The sequence below is a fragment of the Pipra filicauda genome, unplaced genomic scaffold, assembly GCF_003945595.2.
Source record: "Pipra filicauda isolate LSUMZ 115617 unplaced genomic scaffold, ASM394559v2 scaffold98_size3848907_pilon, whole genome shotgun sequence".
NCBI lineage: Eukaryota > Metazoa > Chordata > Aves > Passeriformes > Pipridae > Pipra > Pipra filicauda.
The window spans coordinates 2,028,758-2,052,429 of record NW_024105186.1 but is presented as its reverse complement, the minus strand read 5'-3'; the positions used below and the strand labels follow the sequence as shown (position 1 = coordinate 2,052,429).

General features: G+C 46.3%; 1 protein-coding gene across 2 annotated transcripts; it reads left to right on the top strand.

Annotated features, from left to right (window-relative positions):
* The first annotated feature begins 2,414 nt into the window (after positions 1 to 2,414).
* On the top strand, positions 2,415 to 20,838 carry EIF4E2 (eukaryotic translation initiation factor 4E family member 2). Of its 2 annotated transcripts, XM_027751098.2 has the most exons (8): positions 2,415 to 2,493; positions 3,192 to 3,306; positions 4,574 to 4,708; positions 7,040 to 7,144; positions 10,017 to 10,169; positions 10,261 to 10,397; positions 17,789 to 17,867; positions 20,355 to 20,838. In XM_027751098.2, exons 1-7 carry the CDS (start codon positions 2,474 to 2,476, stop codon positions 17,832 to 17,834), a joined length of 711 nt encoding a protein of 236 aa, XP_027606899.1. In that variant the 5' UTR covers positions 2,415 to 2,473; the 3' UTR covers positions 17,835 to 17,867; positions 20,355 to 20,838. The 2 variants fall into 2 exon arrangements, with proteins under 2 accessions (XP_027606899.1, XP_027606900.1); XM_027751099.2 differs by lacking the exon at positions 17,789 to 17,867.
* Positions 20,839 to 23,672: the final 2,834 nt, after the last annotated feature.

Below are 23,672 nucleotides of genomic sequence, written 5' to 3'. Positions count from 1 at the left end.
CAGATCTGTTGCTGGAAATTTGCTATGCTATTAAAACAGTCTTAAATCTCACTCTCTGTCTTGTATCTGCAAGCAAAGGATGACCCACCCTCTCCATTCATAGCACAAGAGACCACAGATCTCTTTGTGTGGGCTCAGACACCGCCACTTTCCCTTTATGCTGAGCTCTCCATGATGGTGTATCTGGAAGTGCAAGGTGGGAAATGTGTGTAGCTGCACTTACATGTGCTGTGTTCTTGCACATGGCAGGGTAACAGGCATAACACTGTTGTTCAGCTGCCCTAATCCTGTGGTGTAAGGTGTCTGAGTTTCTGCATAGAGTCTGCACATCAACTGCCTTCTGAATACCTTTGTTCTGCAGAAGGAGTCTGTGTTGGATGCTGTCATTGGTCCATCCTGTGGAATTGAATACAAGGACTGAACGATCCTGCCACATGCAAATGCAATCCTACAAGAGATTATGTGTTATAGCAGCACTAGTGCCACAGGGTTTATGTGAACTCAGGACATCACACTGCAAGGCTTCCCTGTCACTAAGGTCTGTTAATGTCACTAAGCTTTGGGGATACCCTTCAAGAAAGCAAAGTCAAGCATTACATCCCTCTCACTGACTTAAACATCACATCTTATGTTTACATTTGGTCCCAGGCTGCAAAACTACCTAAAGGTGTTTGAACAGCTCATGAGGAACTCTTCACTGTGAATAGGATGTTGGATGTTATCTACATCCTATAATATGAATAAACCTATACTCAGTTCCCCCTCCTATTGCACAGATGTTACTTCTACCACTTTTCTATACAGGATTACAAGAGTTAGATCAATGTATAAAGGTACCAGTATATTGACCTTTGAATTCTTTGAAAGTGGTACAAGCTAAGTATAAAAAGCACAGAAATTTTAGAAAAATATTGTCTATATATGCAATTTATTACATCAGCAGAATACTTTAAATCCAGGTAGGTGGTCTTCCCAACAGGTAAGACCTGTGTGGCTTTGGGAGAATATGTCTGAGAAAATCAAGATCCAAGTTAGGGGCCTTGATAAGTGTGAAGCCTTCAGTTCAGTGGGATTTGGTGGTGATTTTTTTTAAAAGTTTGATTACTGTAATAACTACATCTATGGTGCTCTAAAATAGATCTTGAAGAGTGACCAATAATTTTTAAATAAGCTATTCTGTAGGAGATAGCACAGTGTGACCCTGTTTCTCACCCCGTAATAATTAACTGGCACTTGCACTGAAGAATTTCAAGAGAGCCATTGATATCCTGACAATTTAAGTCACTAGTTTTTGATTCTGTGAGAAAGATCTTTGTATTTTCACTTTGTATTTTAGTAAGACACTTCGGTTTTCCCCAACATATTTTCTGTCTAGTATGATCAAGAGCAGTGGGAGAGTCCTTGACAGTTTAACCCTGGTCATTTCCTGGACAAGGATGGAAACTTTGTAAACAGAGAAGCTTTTATGCCATTTTCTGCAAGTAAAAGTGATCCTCAGTCTTGCATACAGCTGTCCTGCAGTGACTGTTTCGCAGCCCAAAACTTTTGTAACGTCTGATCTCCTGCCATGAGTATCTTTATTCATTCCCATAATAAGGTCTATGTAGGAAGAAAATGGAGGTGGTGTTTTTGGAGACCTGCTGCAACTTCACTATTTTGAGGAAAAGCAGCTAAAATGAGCTGGGGTCTGAATGAAAGGAAATGCAATTGTGGTAGGAAAGTAGATTGTCATGTGGGAAAACAAGGGCTGATTAAAGCCCCTTCAGAATGCAGGGGATGCAAACCTGTTTGCTAATCAAGAACTGGCTCCTGGAAGGATAATACTAATACTGACATCAGCGGAGGCTGAGAGGACAGGAAAGGAAACAGCGTCTATGTTAGGTCTCCATAGCAATTTGTATAACACATTCTTTCTGAAATATTTTGCTAAACTGCTAGTCTTCAGAGCACAAAGATCCCATTTATGTGTAACTGCAACCAACCAGGGAATTCTTCATGAGTTTTTTAAACTATTTCTGCTACTATCTATTTATAAATAATTTTCTATGTCTTCTAAGATTATGGACACAAGTTTGAGCCCATAAAACAACAGGAATGGGGGTGCCAGTGGTAAAGATATCTACCAAGGCCAAATTAATTGTACGAATAATTTGTGATGCTGCTTTACAAATCACGAGGTTACAGCCTGGCGCCAGCCGCGCCACACCCAGCATGGCAGCTTTATTTTCCCTGCGCCACACCCAAGATGGCGGCTACGACCCAGCGCCACACCCAAGATGGCGGCCCCGGCCCTCAGGGGAGGTCCCAGCAGGGTGTTCCCTCCCCGCCCCACCGTGCGCTGCAATGACGGCTCCGGGGGGAAACGCGGGCGGCTGTGTCCGCGCTGGCGGAAGCGGCGGAAGGTTTTGGCTGCCGGACCCAGCGGGGCGGAAGTCGCTGAGGCGGACGGCGGTGGCGGCGGTAGCGAGCGACGATGAACAACAAATTCGACGCGTGAGTGTCGCCCCTGGGCCCCCTGGTCGGCCCCCGGCGGGGTGTCCGCATGGCTCCGTGCCCCGTCGGCGCCTCCCGCCGCTGCCCCGGCGCCCCTCGGGCTAGACGCGATGAGTCACGGCGCCGCACAGCCCCGTCCCTGCAGCCGGGGCCCGGCCCGGCCCCGAGGGGGTGCGGGCCCGAGGGCTGGGGGCCGTGAGGCAGCGGCCTTCCCGCACCGGGGAGCCGCGGGCTGCCTCGTGGTCCCGCTTCGCGCTCGTCTTTCCCGGCGCTTGGCAGGGAACGGGCGGGCGGAAAGACTCGTGGGGTGCCGGGTGTGTGCTCGCCTGTGCCGTGCTGAGAGGCGTGGGGAGCGGGGTGGGAGAGTCAGCAGAGTTACAGTGACAGCTCTTCGTGTGGTCCCTCCCTAACAAGTCGCTGGGGTTTTCTCTGGCAGGTCAGTATTAGTAAAAATTACTTGAGTTTGTTCTAAAAAGCTATTTTGTTGCTGTCTTTAGCTAAAAAGTGTGTGCCCAAGATGCCTGTGATGGGCGCTGGCCATGCCAGGTAGAAGTAGTTTTTGCTGTGTGGGCTGTCAAGTGCAGATGCCCAAACTCTGGGGGCCCTTGTGCCACGGAGGAGCTTTGGAGCAGAGATTGGCGTGAACCTTCCCAGCTGTGTGGTGCCAGACTGGCTTTCTTTGTCCTTTCCTTTACCAGATTGAAAGATGATGATAGTGGAGACCATGACCAGAATGAGGAGAATAACACACAGAAAGACAGTGAGAAGGAAAAGAACGATCGGGAGAAGCCACAGAGTACTACCAAGAGGAAGGTATGGTGCTGCCATCCGCAATCAGTCCACTGCCCGAGCATGATGTGCTAGAGAGTCAGCCCTCAGTTCAGGGATAAGGAAAATATGTCTAGGAGGGCTGTGGTCTCTTAATGCACTGTCACTGCTGTGATGAAGACAGAGGCTATGTTAGACTTTCACAATTTGATGTAGCATTTGGAGGTCTGTATTCTGAAGGGTGAATGCTCCCTTCACAAACGCAGCTAGTACGCTGCCAGGCTTTTGAACAGGAATGAGAAATAAACCTTTATTTTCCACCAAAAAAGTTTTGAAAGAGGGTGTGTGGGGAGGACTGGTTGACAGGGCACTAGAGGCTTGCAGTTGGTTTACCCAGCAGTGATGAAATAACTCATAAGATGTGTCTCTGTGTGTGTATTGTAGCATGGTCAGGAAGGCATAGGGCGTATATCTGTTCTGGTTTGGGGCTTTTTTAGTCTTGTTTTTAGGAAAGCTGCTTTGTCTAAAGTAATGCAATCCTTGTAAACTTACCATAGCAAGAGGAGAGGAGGGATTCAAGCCCGGACAACCTGTAACAGTATCAAGTGATACAAGATAAGGGCTTTGGTTGGGTTTTTCTCTGTAAGTTTCGACTCTTGGGTAATAAGCTCTCATTAGCCTCTTTTGTGATCATTAGAAGTCTTTTAAATCATTAATCAGTGCTTTGGAAATGGAAAAGTGATTGCTGCCCACTGCTGGTGATGGGTTCTGCCAAAGCTGACATAACGAGTTCCAAAATTAATTCTCCCAGAGCACTGGGGTGTTGGTTGCTTAAGGCAGTTGGTGTCACCAAAGACTTATAATTGCTTTTGAATCATAGATTAGTGTAAGTAGGGTTTGTCCTTCCCAGAGGGGAAAAGTGTTTTTTTTTATTTTTTCTCAATTTGGAAAAGCTCTTGCATTGCCCTTTCTAGTTTGTCTTTTTTTGCCTTGGAGACAGTTAAGGACTAAAAGGAAATTCAGTAGTGCTGCCTCTAATAGTTATAACTGTCGCTTTTGTTGTGATGCTCTGCTTGCTTAAGTTATTCTTTCCTTAGCCACCCCTGCACTGCAGATTTCCAATATTTCTGAACTAGCCTAATCGTTAGGCTGTTTTGGGCAATTAAGAGAGTCAGAATTTTTCTGTAAGAACAAGGATCAGTTTGTTTATAAAACAGGAACATGTGGACTTCTGATGCTGTGGATGTAATTTTTCCCCTTCCCCTTTTAGAGGACCATGTCAGGGGTAAGCCAGGCTCTTTCTGTCCCGCAGGCTGTTGTTCCCGGGCCAGCTGAGCACCCCTTGCAGTACAACTACACCTTCTGGTACTCCAGGCGAACGCCCGGGCGGCCCACGAGCTCCCAGAGCTACGAGCAGAACATCAAACAGATCGGCACCTTTGCCTCCGTGAGTACACCCCTGCTGTCGTGGCTGGCTCAGTCCCTGTGTGAGGGGTGGGTGTGTGCACACACAGGCTGTGCTCTCGCTGTCAGGAGCAGGGGGTAGTGATGTGCCAAGACTTACAGATGAGCTCTTGAATTGCCTACAGCAGATGATGTGTCTTTAGCAGTTCTGCTCTGTGCTAGACCTCCGTGCCTGCAGTAATGGTGGCAGCTGGAATAATAATTGCAAAAAAAAGGGAGCTCCCATGTAGGTCAAATGTGCTGGCTAGAGCAGGACTGGACAGGCCAGCAAGAGAAGAAAGGAACAGCTTTTTCGGGTGTATGTGTGAAGCAAAGACTGTATAGTCCCCCTCATGCTTCCTGTATTCCCACCACAAAGACTGTGTTTGGATCAGGCATCTGACCTCTTGTATTTGCAAACACCTGGAGGCCTGTTGTCTGTCTGGAAGTGATGGACAAGGTGCAGTTTGGTGTTGCAGTGAAGTTCATTAAAAGGCAAACTGCTCTCCCTTTCCTCTTACATTCTTTGTGGTTGTTTATTCCTGGCATAAATTTGAGTGTGTCCTTGAAAGGCAGTGTTGGCTTGTTGTATGGTACTGGGAATGCAAAACAGTCACGAAGAGCCCAAGATATATAAGCAAAATATGTCTCCCTTAAAATACTATTCTCAAAGTCAGGAAGTCCATTGGCTGTTTTCTTTCTTGGTTTTTTTTTTTTTCCTTTTTTTTTATCTGGTAGTTGTCGAGTTTTTTTCAGGATCCCATGTACATGTTGATTTTGACCCCCAGTACATATCTTCTGTAATGGGAGAATTTGTAAAAATACCCCTTTATTCCTTCTGGAGACTGCATAAAAATATGCCCATCAGAGCGGCTGGGTTGTGGTGTTGTATCCACAGAGGATAAGAGTGGGAAGGAGAGCCTGTTGTTGTGGATAGTTGCTGCTCCTATTACCCTGCATGAGCAAGTGCTTTCAGTTCAGTGAATGAAAAATGTGGCTACTGCATGATGATCTAGTAATAACTTCTCAGTCTGTTAAATCAGTGTAGACTTAACATTGATTTTTAGCTCCTTAGAGGAAAAATGTCACATCTTCTTTTGTCTGCTCTTTGCTGCAAAGAATTTGTGGGTGCTGTTGTAGGCTGGAAGTGCTGTAGTTGTCAGGATGGAGAGAGTCTGGCCAGCAGAGTTGATAATGTGTTTGGTTCTAAATTCTGTTTAAGGAGAAGGAAGAGCAACCTTCAGAAGGAATTGCCTGAGCTAAGTCTGGGTTCAGATTTATTCATGGCTTCTTTAGAAAGCTCTAAAAGCTGTGAAATGTGAACCACTAGAGGGCATGTGCCCCCGCTCTGGGAGTGCAATTTCCACACGGCATTTGGATGTGTCTGGCAAAAACAGATTGCTTCTGACCCCTCCTCAGCCTTGGTTCATAACTTTATTGGCTGTAAAAGGGATGACAGAGGTCAGAGATTGGAGCAGAATTCCAGCTGCTGACCGAGTCATTAAGGTCTCTGAAAAAGTACTTGGGGTGGTGTCTGACCCCTCCAACTGCACTGCTGGTCTGCTTAATAGCTATTGTCTTAAATGAGTAGAGTCCTCTTAAACTATGGAAATTAGTATAATGTCTTCCATTTTTTATTTTGTTTTAAAGATCTATCTCTCTAAAATCCTTTCTTACCCAAAGATTCTCAAAGGATAAATGTTATTTTTAAGAATTATAAAAAGTAACTCCCTTTCCTTGCAGTCAGATTGTCTGACCCAGGGGTGCCAGAATGGAACTGGTCAAAGTGAAGTGGTCCAAGTGTACAGATCTTAAACTACCACCAGAGGATGTATTTTGTCTTAAAATCTGGATACAGTAAAATTAAATTTAAAAAATGTCTCATTTGGATACTCCTGCAGTCTCCATGGTCACAGAGAGCAGTGGTTATGCAGGGTAGAGAGGCTTGGCTGTAGCTGATGCATTTGACACATATCCAGTCATTGAAAGTTTGGGCAGTAGGATTTACAAGATATGGAATTGGAACTGTTCTCCAGAGCAGCTGTTATCTTAGCGTGGATTTCTTCGGACAAACACCGTGTGACTTTAGAGGCACTTGTTGAATGTTTCAAATGGTGATCTGGGAATGGAGCCAGTCAGAAACAGGCACACGAGCTCTGATCCTACTGCTACCTTCTGTGTTTCCTAATCAACACCCTTGTGACAGGAGAGTACAACAGAAAAAGGGAAGGTGACTCTGGCCAGCTGGTGGAGAAATGGAAGCCTGTTTCTGTAGGAATCTGGACTGTGAACAGTTTGAGCAGCCTCATTGTGTGGTTGGTTCCTGTTGTTGCAGGTGGAGCAGTTCTGGCGGTTTTACAGTCACATGGTACGTCCTGGGGACCTGACAGGCCATAGTGACTTCCATCTTTTCAAAGAGGGCATCAAACCCATGTGGGAGGTGAGTTGGAGCTCTCATTTCTGCCTGGGTATTTTCCCAGAGTATTTTGGAGGGAACCTTCTACAGTAGAAGGACTCTTGTCATTAAATGGCACTCCACTGGCTTCATTTGGGAGCAGTCCTTTCTTCAGGGTTTCCTGTTAACTTGTCCCAAGAGGTCTGTCCCATGTGACCTGGCAGTCCTGGGACGTGCTGCCAGAGAGGGAACATGTGGGATTTGCTGGTTGCCACCCCCCACAAAGGTTGCTGAACTTCTTTGCCTGTGGGTCCAGAGGGTCTCTGGGCAGTGTTGCCTGGACCCCAACTAAGCTCTGTGCCTCCCAATACAGACACTTGCCCCTTAGTGCCTCCAGCGACACCGGTGCAGGCCTTTCCTCTAGAAGGGCTGGACCTGTCTAAGTGGAATTCAACAAAGCTTATAAAAACCAACCCTCCTTTTTCAGTGAAGGAAGGCAGAGGTGCATGTGGTTAAAAGCCTACAGTTGCACATAGAGCTGGAAATGGAAAGACAACTTAGCCTTCTATTTGCCTTTTTTTTTTTTTTTTTTTTTTGTTCCAGGCCACTGAGTTTGCTTCTATTCCTATCCAAATCTGTTAAAAAAATTTAAAAAAATCTTGGCCCAGCAAATCATTCTTCCAGTTCCTGGCCTGCTCCCAGCAGTGACCAATAGCATTCACAATATGAGGATTTTATGTGTTGCTCTGAAGTACCTAATTATACTGCTTGGTCCTGAGAAATTTATATGTGACCCTTGTTGGCAATTATTTTAAGCAAGGTGTTTTATAGCCAGTTACTGCAAATACAATTTATATAAAACGTTTAACCCTCTTTGGATTCCTGGTGATTCAGCTGCTCTGATAATGTGTCAACCAGAGAGTCCACAAGTTAATGATACCAGAACTTCTATAAAGCATTTCCCTGTAGCCATTTTAAGATGGAGGTGGAGAGATTCTTTTGGTTTTTTTTTACTTGTGGCCCCACTCGCTTCTTGTATTTCTAGAAAAGGACCTGGGATCTTACTGCTGGCCTTCCTTTTGCTGCACGGTTTGTAGGGCTTTGTTTATGCGTTTTCTCTTCTGAACCGGTCCTTAGTTATTCTCATTCTTGTAGGCACATATGTGTCTGTATGTAGCTGATCTTTTTCTGCATCCATCTGTGCCTTTTCTGGTAAAGTCAGAAGCACTAAGCATAATGTTCCCTGGTGATTTACTGGGCTGCAGATCATTGTTATTCTGGTAAAGGAAAATAAAATGCTTGACTGAACTGAAGCTTGTTTAACTTGAAAGAAAACTAACAGTAACCATAAAGCACATGATACAGCATCTGTCTTCCAATCACTGCTCTCTTTGTAGTCTTGAACCTGCTTAAACCACCTTTGAGATATTTAGAGGAACATCACTCTCTCTTCTGATGCCCATTAGTCATTGTGGAAAGCTTGAAGAGTTAAACCCAACTCCCGGCTTAAAGGCTAAAGTGTGATGTTCACGACTTGGAAAACAAGGACATTTAACTGAAAGTAGTTTGCATCTAATGGGAGTATGTCACATTCCCAGAACTTGTGTTGTTTTGGATGGCTGCTGTCGTGCTTTGAGGTTTGTCTGGAGCTGATGCCTTCCCCTTTCAGTGCAGGCTTTAGCACATACATGAAAACTAGGAGTCAGGTGAATGCTGCCATTATTCTGGCCCTTCCATATTTCCTCAGGATTGCTTTGTTAGCACTTACTGTCTCTGAGAAAGCACACAAATGTTTGGTTTTATCTGAGCCCTAGAGAAGCTTTAAGGCTAAAATAAAGTTAATTTTATTTCATTAAGAAGGGTTGGGCTGCTTTGCCTGGCATCTTTGAGATGTGTCCCGACTTGGCAGAAGGGATTGCTGGTGATTTGACTACAGATGTCCTGTTTTCTGCAGTCCCCCCTCAGTCATCCTTTGTTCTTCTCTATGTCTGTTCTATACCTGTCTTCCCTTCCACTTCCTAGCTGCCACCTCTTTGACTTGTTCCTACCTCTCTGTCTTCAGCTTTGGATGGAATTTGTTCCCCCCTCATCTTGTAAGATTTCCGAGCTATAGTGTTGTACAAGACAATGCCACAGTGTTCTGCACAGAGGAGGAGCTGTTTGACACAGCTCTATGTTCTGGGGAGCAGGGGAGGCTGGAGCAGTTTCCAGCTGTTTATCAGATGCAAAATACAGAATCACAATACTTAGGTGACAGACTGGGTGCTTAGCATAAATTTTTTCTTTTACTCTCTCCCTTCATTTTTGGTCATTTCTATTGGTCACCACAGCCTGCAATAAACATTCAGCTGTATCATGTGTGATACTGTCAGTGGTTCCCAGAGAACAAACTGGTTCTTTCTTGTGAGCCCATTCCTAGAAATGTGGAAGGAAAACGTTTATCTACTTTTTGCTTGCTTTTAAATATCACTTTGCAAACTCTTTCCTGGGCTTCCATGTTCTATGATGAGGGATTTCTCCCGTTTTACAAGCAGAACTACATATACAGGGAATTAGACAAATGGGGAATCAGTTTTAGGAATAGTTTTAAGGTCCTTTCCTCTGGGTCTGTGTGTAGATTGGTAGGCTGGTGTTAGTCTTTGCTAGTGAGATCAAAACACTAGAGCTCAAGTCTTCAGAGAATAGAGCTTTGGAATGCTGAGAGCCATTGTTTCAAATACTTCGTATTCAAAGTAAGTCTTTTGCCTTTGTCTCTGCTTGTATGGGGGAGAAGTGAAATGCTTTTGCTTGAAAATACCTCCGTTCTGTCCCTTGCCCCACCCAATCAATATCTGCTCCTATTTGTGGCTCTGCTGCCTTATGGGTAGCAGAAAAATAGCTCGAAGAAAACAAATCAATTTCTTGCCCCTCTTCCTAGGATGATGCCAACAAAAACGGTGGTAAATGGATTATCCGTCTGCGGAAGGGCTTAGCGTCACGATGCTGGGAGAATCTCATTCTGGCCATGCTGGGAGAACAGTTTATGGTGGGGGAAGAAATCTGCGGGGCGGTCGTCTCTGTCCGATTCCAGGTAGGTGCTTTTGAGGGCTGGCACATGCTCCCGTTAGGCAGGGCTGCAGAAAGTGCATCCACCTGCTCACCCCTCACGTGCTGTTCCGCAGGAGGACATTATCTCAATATGGAACAAGACAGCCAGCGACCAGGCCACGACAGCGCGGATACGCGACACGTTACGAAGAGTGCTCAACCTACCTCCCAACACCATCATGGAATACAAAACCCACACCGATAGCATCAAGTACGTGTGGGGGCAGGGGGGGTGCTGCAGGTCGCACGTGTTGCTTGAGTCGGCGCAGGTGGCAGGGACTGAAAGAAGTGCTCGTGTGCGTTAGGGCTGTTCCCTGCAAACAGCAGCAGTTGTTGCCAGCGCACTTTGAAAGCCAAATACCTGTGTTGTTATCGTGCTGTTATTAGGGACATCTGGTTCTAACAGCAAAACCTTATTTTTTTAAGTGTGTAGTCCAGGGGTATTTCAGCAATCCACCCAGCCTGTCACCTGGGTGATGGGCAGCCCAGGGTGGGACTGCGGCCTGATGTATTCAAAGACAAGATTGCAGTGGGGGGGGGGCACGAGATCATTTGAATAAAAAGAGATTCTGGGGAATAAAGTGCGGAAGCTAACGGGGATTTATAGTGCCATTAGACTTATAAATGGTCTTGGGAAAGTGCTGTGTGAATTTACAGTGCTGTACAAATGATTTCTAATCATAATAAACGTCATATATTAAGTCTTCCAGGCCCTGGTGACAGAGGCTCTTTAACAAGACTAGAAGATCACGGTACACAGAGAGGACAGCTGTATTTTTAAATAAATGTGTTATAGCTTACCATACCAGGCCATTCAGGGTGACTTTTATTTTCCACAAAGTGACGCAAAATTGCATATATAGGTATTAGTTAGAGGTGAGTTATGTAATTTTTTTCTTTTTTTTTCTTAAGTTTTATAAACCAATACACTGATTAGGTCATATTGGTTAAATTAACACTTGAAAAGGTGCACCTGGAAGAAGTGAAACAAATTAATAAGACACTGATAGGGCAATGAGCTTTCTAGTCTAGCTTGTAATCAGGGTGCCAAGTACTTTTCATGACTTCCTTTCATTATGATGGCTTGTTGTTTCCACGTAATCACCCTGTCATCAGTGTGCTGTCAGTTTGGTGACATCAGTCTTGGTTTTAGCAGACAGCTGGCTGCTGGTTGTGGCCAGTTTTGAGTGTGGGTAAATTAGTAATTATACAAAGATCTTGCTGGAACAGCCTCTAGGCATCGTGTTCCATGTGGCCCTCCCTCCTGAGTGCGTGGGAAAGAGGAGGGAAGGAGATGATTTTTTTCCATGACTTTGCCAGTAACATTTCTCATGCACTTTCTGCCAGGAGAGGGCACTATGGACTCTCTGTCCATGTTGGGAAATAGCGAAGTGCTCTCGTGGACACACAGCAGAGTATTTTACTCTTGTTCAGCAGCAGCAGACTGCAGACTGGTGATGCGGCTTTGTGGTGAGAGGAAGGAGGTATTTGACTTCTCTAAGTCTCTGTAGGGAAAGCTGTGTATGGAGCCAGCTGTCCTAAGTTGTTGTGGTGGTTCGTGTAGCAAGTATAGAATGGGAATGTTGTGGCCTTTCTCTTTTACACTATTGCCACCAGCACTTTGTAGCGCAGAAAAGGCTGCTGTAGCAATGTTTGTAACTGCTCTTGCTCTGGCAGGTGTCAGGCCTTGAGTGATGGTGCATCCAGCAGTGTGGCCTTATTTCTCACCAGTGTAACATGGTGTGCTTTCTGCCCTCTCTTCCTGCATAGCATCCAAGCTTCATTTTATGTTGCTGACGTATGGTGCAAAATGAGCTTGTGTGAGAATAACAGGTGTTTGGGGTATCAAGTTTAGTAGTTCAGATTACAGCTGGGAGCAGTTCTTAAACAGAGGCCAACTGGCTCTTCTCCCACTCATTCTTCTGTGGGTAGGAGGGTTAGACAGAAGCTGGTTTGATGATGTCCTAGTCAGGTAGATCTAAGCAATTAACTTTTTGCCATGTAGGGCATCAAAAAAGCCCCTTTTTTCCCATTGCCTCGCTTGAGCTGCAGCAGTCTGATTGCAGTGCTGTCCAACATCCCCTTCAAATGGCACTGGTGTAAATTCAGAGCAGAACTGCTGTCAGTGGAGTTTCTGTGTAGTGATGCACAGACTGACCTCTTATGCCTCCCTTGCCTGGTACCAGCAGGCAGCAAAGGGGCAGCAGCTGCAGAGAAGTGACGGTGGCTGCTTTGTGACAGAGAAGAGCAGGACAGCCCCAGTTTTCAGTCTGACTCTGCTTGGCTTCTCTTCATGTCATTAAGGTTCTCTCACTAATGAAGAATCTCTTGTGTAACTAGTTCTATCCTCCATAAAATCTGACTCCTTTTCCTCACCCATCTATCAAGCCCTGTTGAAATACTGTCCGTCATGAATAAACTCCACTTATGCTGCACATGTACCATGTGATTTATGACTCGGGAGGGCTTTCTAGCCAGCACTCTATATTCACACTCTGGCTGTGTTTCATGAAAAGCTCTAATGGAAGAGCTGTGCTGTAGGCTTTGTCAGGGCTGCCTTTTGAGGGGGGGGCTTGTGGCATTTTTCATTTGTATGGGCTGCATCTCTCCACTAGAGCTCTGCTCATGTGCAGGGTTTGATTGGCATTGATTGTGCTTCAGGGAAGGGAGCACGCTTAGCAAGAAAAGAGCAGGCGTTTCTCAAAACCTTGACTTTTAGGTGGTGAATTGACCTGGATTAGCTTTTGACACACTGTAAATGAACACTTCTGTAGAAATTACTAGCATGCCCCTCACTGTGGAACCTGAGCCCTGTGTTTCAGGTTTTATATATTCCTTTTGTGATGATGCATTTCATATTAAATCATTTTTAGACACCATTTTTCACGAGTTGTCAGTGAGGCTGCAGCCCCTTTTGTTTCAGAAAGCAGCAGTGCTGCCAAGTGGCATCTGAAAAGTACCTGTTGCACCACAGCTATTCCAAGGAGCTGTTCTGCATTCTGTCCTTCCAGCTCTCAGTGATGGGGCTTGTGCATTTAGCTAGATAAGCAGATCTTTCATTGCAATTTTCCTGTGTTTGTCCTTTCTCTTGCTTGTGATATTGACAAGCTGCCTAAATCCCAGCGAGTGGAAGGGTCAGCTTAGTCTGTATGAATTTCCAATCTTGCTAGGAGAGCTAGAACAATCTCTTGGACTCTGTTTAATTCCAAGGGATTTATAGTACCTTAGACGTTACAGTGCTGAGCACCTGAAGAGTACATATGTGACATTTTGCGGGCTGCCTTGTTTCAGTAGCTGGAGAGAAATCACTTCTCTTTGTTCCCTCAGAGGTGAACTGAGAGAGGTGCACAAGGATGCAGTGAACCAATTCATGGGTTCTGTTCATCAGCGTTGTTAACCTTGGAGGTGACATGGTCCAGAAGTGACAGTGGGTTATGGACAATGGTACTTCCTGTGGTTTGGAATTAAAGAAAAAAACCCCAACCTCTTTTGCTGCCATAGGAGGGGCACTGTGCTTTTTTGAAAGCAGGATGTTTCCAGGCACAGCCTGGCGATGTCTCAGTGAAGCCACTGAAAACAGTCAGGTGTCCGTAGTCAGTGAACTGCAGTTCGGAGAGGGGTGGAAGGGAAGTGAACACTGTAATATTTGACTTTTGAGCACTGCAGCATGAAGTTCTTGTCTGTCTTGCATACACCTTTGCCCTGCCTGGGGTAATCAGCCTTTCTTTTCTGCACTGATAACTGTGTGGTCAGTGACCATCTCCTGTGTTGAGAGCTCTCACCCACAGTACCATCCAGGAATCCCAGGCAGATTCAGCAACATTGCTTCCTATACCAGGAGGGAGCAGACCAGTGGCCATCAGCAGGCTGCCACTGAGAGGGCTGGTCCAGAAATGTTTTGGTTGCTGTGTGACGTTATGGATCGTCCTGTCAGCTCTAAAGCAAGGCTGCTTTTTCTGAAAACAAAGCTTCAGTTATTCGTAAGTGCCTGCTGCAGTGAGAGCTGAGCTGGGTATAAAACTATCCTTTCCTTTCAAAGTCACCACTGATAACTAATGGGATGGCTCGAGTAAATGAGAAGAATAGTTGATCTTAATAGAGCTGGCACTGGGTTCATTTCACTGCAGGCAGTTGGAGGAAATGGCCTCAGACTGTTTTAGCTACCAAACAAGCAGATACCCTATGAAGGGAATAAGGGTGTGGACTGTAAGAAGACCACAGGGTTGAGATTCTCAGGACAAAAAAAGTGAGAAATGACAAAAAACGTGACAAGGAAGAGAAATACCCGTGGAAGTGGCAGAAGTTGGACAAGAAGATCAGTGTTTGTGAGACAGTCAGCTGGTGGTAGAGTTCTTGTGAGGTCTCCCTTGTCACAGCAGAGTACAGCTAATTCTATAACTGTTACGGTTTTATAGCACTGGTTTCCATTTGCTTGCCAATTTGCAAAACCTCGGGAGAACTCCTCAGTATTGCTGTCCTGCTTGTGTCACCTGTGCCTTTGACCGTGTCTTAAATGATGTGTGCAGGGTTAACCTTGTCTAAAGTTAGATGGTTGCCCAGTGGGACCCTTACACACTGTCTGATGCCTGTCAGGGAAAGGCAGGTTGCCTTGGGTCTTGCCAGTCTGGAGACCTGCATTTCACCCTCAATCCTTTAAGTCTGAGAGCAGGAATAAAATCTAGAGAAGAGCAGTGAGGTTCCAGATCTGATAGCTGTCCTCTTCTCCCGAGTCTTTGCAGTTCTGGCTTAATTCATTTATCGCTCCATTCTCCAATTCCAGTAATGTTTCCAGGTGCTGCAAGTCTAAGAGCACTTCTATAGACCCGGGCTTTGAATTGATGGATTCATTGATTTATTCTCCATCACTCATAGTATGCTTTATTTAGAAGTGCATGACTTTGTGAAAGGCTTCCTTATCTTGGTGGCCTGTCTGTTACCAAAGAAGTGACAGTTCAGTTTTGTTCATTTAGAAATCATGATGGCTTCTCTATTTGCCTTTGCTACAGATACTGCCAGGTAGATGAAAGAATTATATCAGGCTAGGGGACCATCCTAGATTATTTTTTTTAAAAGCTGTTAGTCACAAAGTGTTTGTCTGACTGTGAAGAAATCCCAAGGGGAGCACCTAGGAAGAGGCTGTGCTGCCCTGGACACCTGCAGAGCGTAAGGAGTGGTCAGTGTGCTGGAAGGTTGCATGTGGGCTGCCAGAAGGATCAGACCTTCGTGCCTGTTGTGAGGTGCATGAGTGCACTGTGAACTCTCTGAATCCTTTTTGAGCTGGGGAAGGATATGGTAAGGAGCAGGGCTGCACAGGGAAGTACTAAAGGGAAACTGCTATGACGTACAGATTGAAGGTGGTTGGAGAAAACAGCTAGTGTGGCTTGCACAATGGTGATTTGGAAAGTCCGTTCAAGTGGCTGTGACTGTTCTGTTCTTCCTCTTTTTGCTGGAGTCTTCCTCTTTTTTTTCTTTTTTTCTTTTTTTGAGAAGATAGTGGCTCTTTTTTGCATTTTTTTTTCTCCAACTTACTTGCTGAGGATAAAGGGAACCCTGCCTAGGTCCTGACCCTCGGCAGTGGGAAGTTTCAGCAGTTGTGGGTCAGGAATGAGTGTGGAAGAACAGCACTGGCTGGCTTTATTTAGCCTGCTAATGTTTCCATTTCCCATCTGTTCAGTGGGAATAATCTAAGTGTTGGGGATCAATTCACTGAGTATTTGATCGCTGCACAGACAGTACGGCAATAAGGTACTAAAAATGTCTATACATAAAAATAACCTCTTAGTCTCTCTGGCACTGTGCCTTTGGCATGTCACAGGTCGTAAAGATTCTGCCAGACGGACTGAACTGGCAGCCTTGTTGGGTGCGGGATGGAGAGCAGTTCACTCCGCTAGCATAGCTTAGGTACATCGGGGCGGACACATCCTGGTGGATTTTTTCAGTCAAGTCAGCAGATAGTTGGAGTCATTAGTATTATAATATGTATGAGGGTCTTGGCTTAAGAATTCTTGGCTGGATAAGCTTTTTCTCTGTGTCTGTGAGGACTTGGCAGATGAAGGACTGTGTGCATGTTATTGGGTTGTTGGAACAGGGAACTCCTTAGTTTGGAAGGGGTAATAAATTATTGATTATGTTGACAGATAATCTGCCCTTGTGTCCCTCTTGCTGAGAACAGAAGTTACAAGTTTGGGGAGGACTATGGGACAGGAAAAAGAGAAGATGTGATTGTGGATGATGGGAATGTGGTAGAAATATGAGGCCTGGGAGATTGGGGGGAAGACATGAGGGTGGAGACCTTTTGACAAGGCTGGAGATGTGCAAAGCTTTCCAACCCATATTCAGCAGCTAAGAGGGCTTCATATCCAGAGTTTCTCTTCTCCCTAACTTTCTTCTGGAGAGAGACAGTTGTACCCACAAGTGTCTCTGTGTTTATTTGGGCTATGATTTTGCTGGGAAAGAGCATAAGACACTGAGCTGCTTTTGCAAATGCTGATTTGGAGCTTGATTCTGAGGCTCAGGGGAAGAGCCAGTCTGGTGGTCTGGTTTTGGCACAGATGCTGACTAACCCAGGGTTTCCATTTCTGGAATCTCCTCTTGTGTTGCAGTGGCCTGATGAGGCAATGCACAAAACAAAATGTGAGGTAGCTGGTAAGTACCAACAACAAAATCTGCAGAGTGATCTGAGTTTATGGTTGACCTGGGTTTACTTGAAGGTCCCTGCAGCTCCATTGGACTCTGTGGATTCGGAAAATGGCTTGGCATGTGCTGTAGGCATCAGTACTGTTTTGCTGGGCATGGAGAACTATGAGGTTCTTTGATGTCTCTGATCTCAGAAGGTAATAGACATGTTCACATTAACCTCAGCATCTTTTCCCTGAGAGGGCTTTCAGTATGCTGCCTTTGTAAAACCGACAGCAATTTCTCAGTCTGCTAACTTCATCTGTCAGTAACGTTCTCCACCAGGGAATGCAGCGTTAGGCCTGTCCCTCCAACTTACCTGAAAACATTTTCATTTCAAATGGCTGTGATGTTTTTATTGGGTTGTCATTAACAATGCAGGTTTACAATAGGAAATGAGACTCTCTAATAACAATTGGATTCTGCTGCCTGATTGAAGAATTTCGTAATAACTAAGCCATGTGGCATTAAAACAAGCCCCTTTTGGGGGGATTACCTGCATATGCAGTACGTGGTAAAGCACGAGGCCAGTAACTGGCTGAGTTTAACCAGCCAAGGAACGTGATAATCCTCCAGGAAGATGTAACATTGGCTATTTTATTAGCAATAGGAAATGGATATTCCATTTGTGACTAGGAAGGTCATACCTGTCTCTGGGTATTAATGTGGCTTTATCACCAGCAGCCAGTGGGAACGCTTCATGTCTGTGCAGAACGCTAAAGCTGCCTCGCGCTGTCAGATGTTTGGCTGGGTTTTAAGGATGCTTCTATCCACTAGGGCTATCAGAGAATATTGCCTTGCTCTCTGAAGACAAGTGCCTTTCAAACGCCATTGAATGTTTCTGCTCTCGTTAAAAGTTAAGAAGCCTTTGATCTGAAGTGCTATTTTTTGTTTTTTATTTCATTTTTTTTCCCTCTGGCTTGCCAGGGCCTGGGAGGAGTTTCATGGCCTGGTGAACAGCAGTGGCCGCTGATCGAACGCTCCCCCTCCCTCTGTCACACCCAGGGTAGGGCCTCATCTTTTTTCCTATGTGACTTCATAGCATACCTCTCAGCTTCCAACCTTCTTCCTGTGGGCTGGCACGTTCTCTTGCCTTATGGGCCTGATGGTGGGCCCATTCTGCTATTCGTTCTTTCTCAAAGATCAAAATGATTTTTTAAATTTATTTTTTTTGACCGGACCACCAGCATTTTATGTTGTGCTCTTTTGCTGGATGCTGTTTTGCTGATGTGTCCTTCCTCCGTGTGAGGCACTTGCATCCCAGACCTGGTCCCGGGAGGCTGAGAGGTATGTCTTCAGCTTGGGTGTGTTGCCTAGGGTTGACTGTAAGCAAGTATGGAGTGGTAAATGAATCCTAAGCACATCCAGGTGATGGACACAGAGAGACACCTAGAGCTTGACATACTGCCTTTGCTCTTAACAGTGGGTTGGAGCAGAATAAATTAGTGGTCAATAAAAGCTTGTTTAGAAAGGACACAGAGTATCTATTATATGTAGAAATAAGGTTGTGGGTAATGAGAAGACCACCAGCTACCGCTGGTAGTGGCAGCCGAGATGTGCAGGGAAAATAGCCAAGGTGAGCTCAGGGCAGTTGGGAGCCTTGTAGCTCGGATTGTTTTTCCCCTCCAGTGCCCACTTCCCTGATGGCAGGCCCTTTCCTTAAAAAGGGCCAGCAAGAAGGCTGGCCATGAGAGTTGCATTTGGTAGTAGCCAAGTGGGATCGCTGCACTGCCGAGTGCCAGAGCAGAGGAATCCGGTGGAAGGAAGCATTTACATTCCTGGGCAGTGGTATGTAGCTGCTCCAACACAGCTGAGCTCTGAGGAGCTGCTTGGGATCCCAGAACCTCCCCCAGCAGTGTTGAGCAAGCAGCGTTCCCATAGCTTGCTCCAAAGTCATGGGTGAAAGTCTCTCTCTCTCCTCACAGGTTTGGCTTTTTGTGAGGATCAGCGGTTACAAAATGTTATACAGACCCTTAGCAGTGTTGCTATTGTTAGATGACATTCAGGTGACCTTCCAGAAGAGGAAACCAGCTCACTTGATGAAACGTCAGCCTCTGAAGGCAGTAAATGTGCCAAGGGTATAGGAAAGCAGTGGCAGAGTTGATTTAGCTCTCAGCTGTATTGGGTTGCCTGTGCTGAGCAAGAATGATCAGAGGGCCTGGGATACCCCAGTAAAGGCAAAAGAAGAGGAAATGTCCAAGAACTGACCGAAGTGTGCTGTCAGGGGTGACAGATGGCAAGGGTGAAAGTCCAGTATGGGATAGAAAGCCAAACCACTGTTGCAAATTAACCAGAATCCAGTTAATGAATCCTGAATCACGTTCCCAAATGGCAGCACAGCCTACTTTGCTGGCAAGTGCAAAGGTGAACCCTAGTCTTCTGCAGATGGCCTCCAGCATGGTTTTTGCTGTCATGTCATACCAAAGTAACTTTTTTAACTCTACAAAGTGTTTTTCACTTCCTTCTGCACTTCCAGCTCCCGAGCCCACCTCCCGGAGGCGTTCCAGTCTGCACTGTGCTGTGCGGTACAGCCGCTGTGCAGCTCCTAGCAGCACACAAGGGTTTAAAGGATTTCACAGTCCTGCAGAGCACCTTGCTACTGAAGCTGCTGCCTTTGCTCTTCAGCCCAGCTCTGCCTGTTTGGTCTGGTTTGTGTTGGGGCATCCCAAGGTGTTTGGTTTGGGCAATTTACTGCTCTGTCCCTGTTTATGGGAATAGCTGCCAAACCTATCCTCTCAAAGTAATTGTAATTTCATTTGTTTCCAACACACCACCTCTCTGTTAATGTGTAAATACGCTTTGCCTGTTGCTGCTGCTCCAAGGCTGGCAGTGAGCATTCACACAGGTTTGTGTAACCCCATCTTCCATTGCTGCCCCGTGCTGCAGGTCTATAGAGGAAGGCTGTAGACCAGCAGTCTTTTCTGTCAGTAGCCCCTGTGACTCATGGCTGTACTCATGTGAGTAGAAGCTACTGAAGAAACTCTTTTATTTAAACTTGAGAGAAACGCCCTTGTCAGATTAGATATTCTTTTAAGGTAGTAGAGACCAGGGAGCTAAATTCGTTGACAGTATGATTAAATACGAGGGACAGAGGCAGGAAGAGGTTGGTCTGACGGTATATTTGTGCTCCAAGCAGAACCCCTGAAATCAAATGTTTGGTAAGGAAGAGACTTTGCAAGTTGTTTAAACAACAGAATCCATCAGGGAGGTTGCCAGATTCTATTATATGCTTTGCTCACAGGAGATGACACTTCTTTCTTGTCATTGAGTGGGGATGAACCAGGATCTCCTGCTGTTCCAAGTGTTCTGGAGTGACAGGTTGACTTGTGTGAAAAGTCTCTAGTTAGGAAGCAGATCTGCATAGGAGGTTTAATGAGCATTTGAGTGACATACTGGGATGGCAACACTGATAGCTTTGGTGGGTAGAATGGGGAGGTGCTGTGATCTGAAGGAATGCACATCTCTTAACCTCTTTCTTCTCTCTGTTTTCCAGGGATAATTCAAGCTTTCGAAACACAAAAATCACATTGTGAGAACAAGAGTTGGCACTAAGCTCCTCTCTCCATGTTGAAAGCACTGAGGGGTCTCTACCAGTGCCCTCGACCTCTGAAGGGACTCATGGGCCACTCTCGCACTCCTCCCTGGAGGAAGGATCCATCAAGCCCTCCAGCAGCGGTGACAATAGAGGCCGATTTTGTCTTACACAAACTTTTTTTAGCAGTGGGGCGGGAGGCCAGCCTTTCAATTAGCAGCGTGCCCTTGGGGCCGCGTCTTGCAGCACTTTCCTCTCTTTCTCTACATGGCATGCAGGATCTCTGGGATTCTGCCTCAACATCGGAGCCTTTTGCTGAGGGATACCAGTATTATAAATCTCTCTGCAGCTGGGCGGAGCATCCCAGTTGAGAGTCAGCCCTGTGGTTTTCAAATGCCCCTTTTCAGTTCTGCCAATAAATTATTGGGTCTCTTTGTTTCTTTCAGTCTCTTTTTTTTTTTTTTTTCTCTGTCTGAAATTTGGTGGAGTGATATTTCTGTAGGCAAATCCACAGGCCTGCTTCTGCAAGCTCCATAAAGCATCTTCCCCTGAGCTGCCCACCTGCATGAAGCTGCAGAGCACCCCGAGTGCAAGTGGTGGCCAAACTTTGCTGTATTTGTGGAGTTATGTGAGCAGAGGGGTTAGAGATGTACCATCTTGCTTAAAAAAATGAGATATTTGCTTTGTCTTTGCCTCTTCTTCATACTCCTGGGTTAGCAGTGCCTTATTTGTTGGGAAGAGGGATCGGAGCTTCCCTTAAACTAAGACAAAGAGACGTTTGGTGTCAGTTGCCTTGACTCTGGCTGTTGCGGTGGAGAGCCAGCAGTGCTGCCCTGTGCTGGATCCAGGGAAAGGCTGAATTTGGGCCAAGCCTGTTTCTGGGGTGCACTGGGGTTTGCAAGTCTCTGGCCACTTGGGAAACTGGGCCCCCACTGGGTGTAGCAGGAGAGGGGGATGGCCCAGGCTGCTGCTCATAGCTGCGTGACAGCTGTGACCAGAACAGGGGTTGTGAGTGACCCCCTGTCCTCTGGGGTGAGGCTGGAATGAGGGGTTGTTGCCTGGAAAGCCAGCATGGCTGCAATTTGGATGCCACGAAAACAATAGGAGCTAATTATTTCCTCTGATTCTGCTTGACTGCAACACTAATTGTACTCATTAACAGCTTCAGCCTTTTCCCCTTTTCCTTGGGGAATCGCACAATTGCCTTTCATTTTTAATAGAGCCTTTGCATTGGACCCAGGAGGGGAGTCTGCAACCAGTGCTGGGGCACATCTCCTGCCCCACGTGCTCTGCACAGTCTCCCAGGAGAAGGGGCTGCTTGGGCCAGTTTGGTCGTGACTGCGGAACTATCGGCCCATGTCTGGGACAATTACCAGCCTTGGGGACTGAGAGACCTTCAGCCTCATGACTCCAATTGCAAATTCCTTGTCTTACTACTGAAGTCTAGACTGAAAACAGCCAGGACTGGCAGAGAAAGCAGTTTAAAATATTCAGCCTTCTGAAGGCTTTGTTTTCTGCATTGAGGGTGTCAGTCCTAGGCTGTCTCTAGAGACATTCAGCACTCTGACAGCAGTGACTAACTGCTCCCTGTGGTCAGGCACTTGGCATCTGGCTGTGTTCCCCAAGCTGTGGTGGCTCTCCATGTTTCTTGAGACCCCATGGTCCTGTTCCTGCTCTTGCCACTTGTTTGTCACCAGCTCTCAACCAAATGCTCTTTTTGAGGCACAGTTTGTTTTCCCTGCTGCGATCAGGTATTACTACGGCTGCTACTTAAGATTCCTTTTAAATACAACTCTCCCCTGCTGCTCTCCAGTATTTGTTAGGGGGGATTTAGTTGTAATTACATTTTGGCAATCTAAGCAAAAATAGCCTTGCAAGGCAGGGCTGAAATACTAGCTGCAGGCTCCTTTATTCACAGTACATTTAGCTTCTTGCAGATGGCATCACTTGGGGCTTTAGTGCCGTTGTTGTGCCCAGCTGCGTGTCACGTCCACCTCTGCTATTTCATGTACTCCCCCACTTCTCGCCTCTGATGCCCCATGTCTAAGCTGGTGCTGATGAGTGCAGGCTTGCTATTAAATCTGAAAGTGCTGCAGTCCTGCTGTGCTTGCCTTCAAATAGGCTTTGTGAGTGAGCTGTGGAAGAGCCCTTCTCTGGGAGGCTGTTCCTCTCCTCCCACTGCCACTGTGGTTGAGATTTGGAGGAACTCAGCAGTGGTTCCTGTTGCTCAGCCTTGAAGGGAGAGAGCTGGCTGGGCGTGGAGTTTGTCCTCTTTAAGGCTACAACTTTTCCAGAGATCAGGAGTAAAGCAGTGTTTGATCAGTGCCAAGCACCAGGTCTGGTGCCTCCTATGGCCCGGAGGGGGGGGGAGCCAAACTGGTTTTTGAGCAGGACTTTTGGTTTGTGGTCTGCTGTGTCCTGCTAATAAGAGTGGTGAAAATACAAGCATGAGGTTGCTTGGGACGGGAGGGAGCTTCCATCAAGCTCTAGAAAAAGATTTCAGGTCCTCTTCACTCAGGAAGGAAGCTTCTAGCCACGGGAGCCTCAAATCTGCAGTGACTCAGGACCTTCCCTGCTTTCCTTATCCCGAAGGCTTTGTACACCCTTAAATTTCCTCAGATTCCTGCAAAGTGGCCTTTGGGAAAACTGGAAGGGCTTTCTTTGAACCCCTTAGGGCCCTGGAGCCCAAAGAAAAGCATCTGCTTGGGCTCTTTTTTCCAAGGGGATGCTGAGCTGTGGTGGGCTCACAGGCCCTGGGTGTCTCTGGCTACAGCTGCTCAAGTGGGGACTGATGGCTCTTCCCAGCCCACAGAGAAAAAGGAGTCCCCAGTTTTGGAGGGGAGCAGTTGGGAAATGCTTGGAGGATCCTGTTGCCTTGTCTTAGTGCTTCCTGATGGAGTGTGGGCACATGAGGCTGATAATATGCTGGGGAGGCTTTTTGTCTCTCACTGCAACTCGCCCCAGCGCCCTGCACCTGCAAGGTATTCCCTCACCAGATCCTGCAAGGCACATCTGCTGCCCGAGACCTGGGACATGCTGGCTATTTCTCTGTTCTTATCTCTGGTGTGGTGATAAACCTCAGAGATCTCCTGAGGGCTGGTAAAACCACTGCTTAGTAATGGTGGAGAGTGTGGTTTTGGTCACATGCTCTTGGCAGGCTGGAAGAGCTCATCCATTTCCACTTGTGCTGTATGGACACACTGAAGCCTGAACTTGCTGGAAGAAGCAGCGTCTCTGTGGAGCAGGAGAAGTAGAGGACAGTACCTGGCCCTGGAGGTT

Bases quoted from the DNA above. Each gene is read 5' to 3' on its own strand.
- EIF4E2 (XM_027751098.2), top strand. From the start codon at position 2,474: ATGAACAACAAATTCGACGC. The intron at 2,494-3,191 runs GTGAGTGTCGCC...TTCCTTTACCAG, and splicing joins ATGAACAACAAATTCGACGC to ATTGAAAGATGATGATAGTG. The intron at 3,307-4,573 runs GTATGGTGCTGC...TCTGTCCCGCAG, and splicing joins AGAGTACTACCAAGAGGAAG to GCTGTTGTTCCCGGGCCAGC.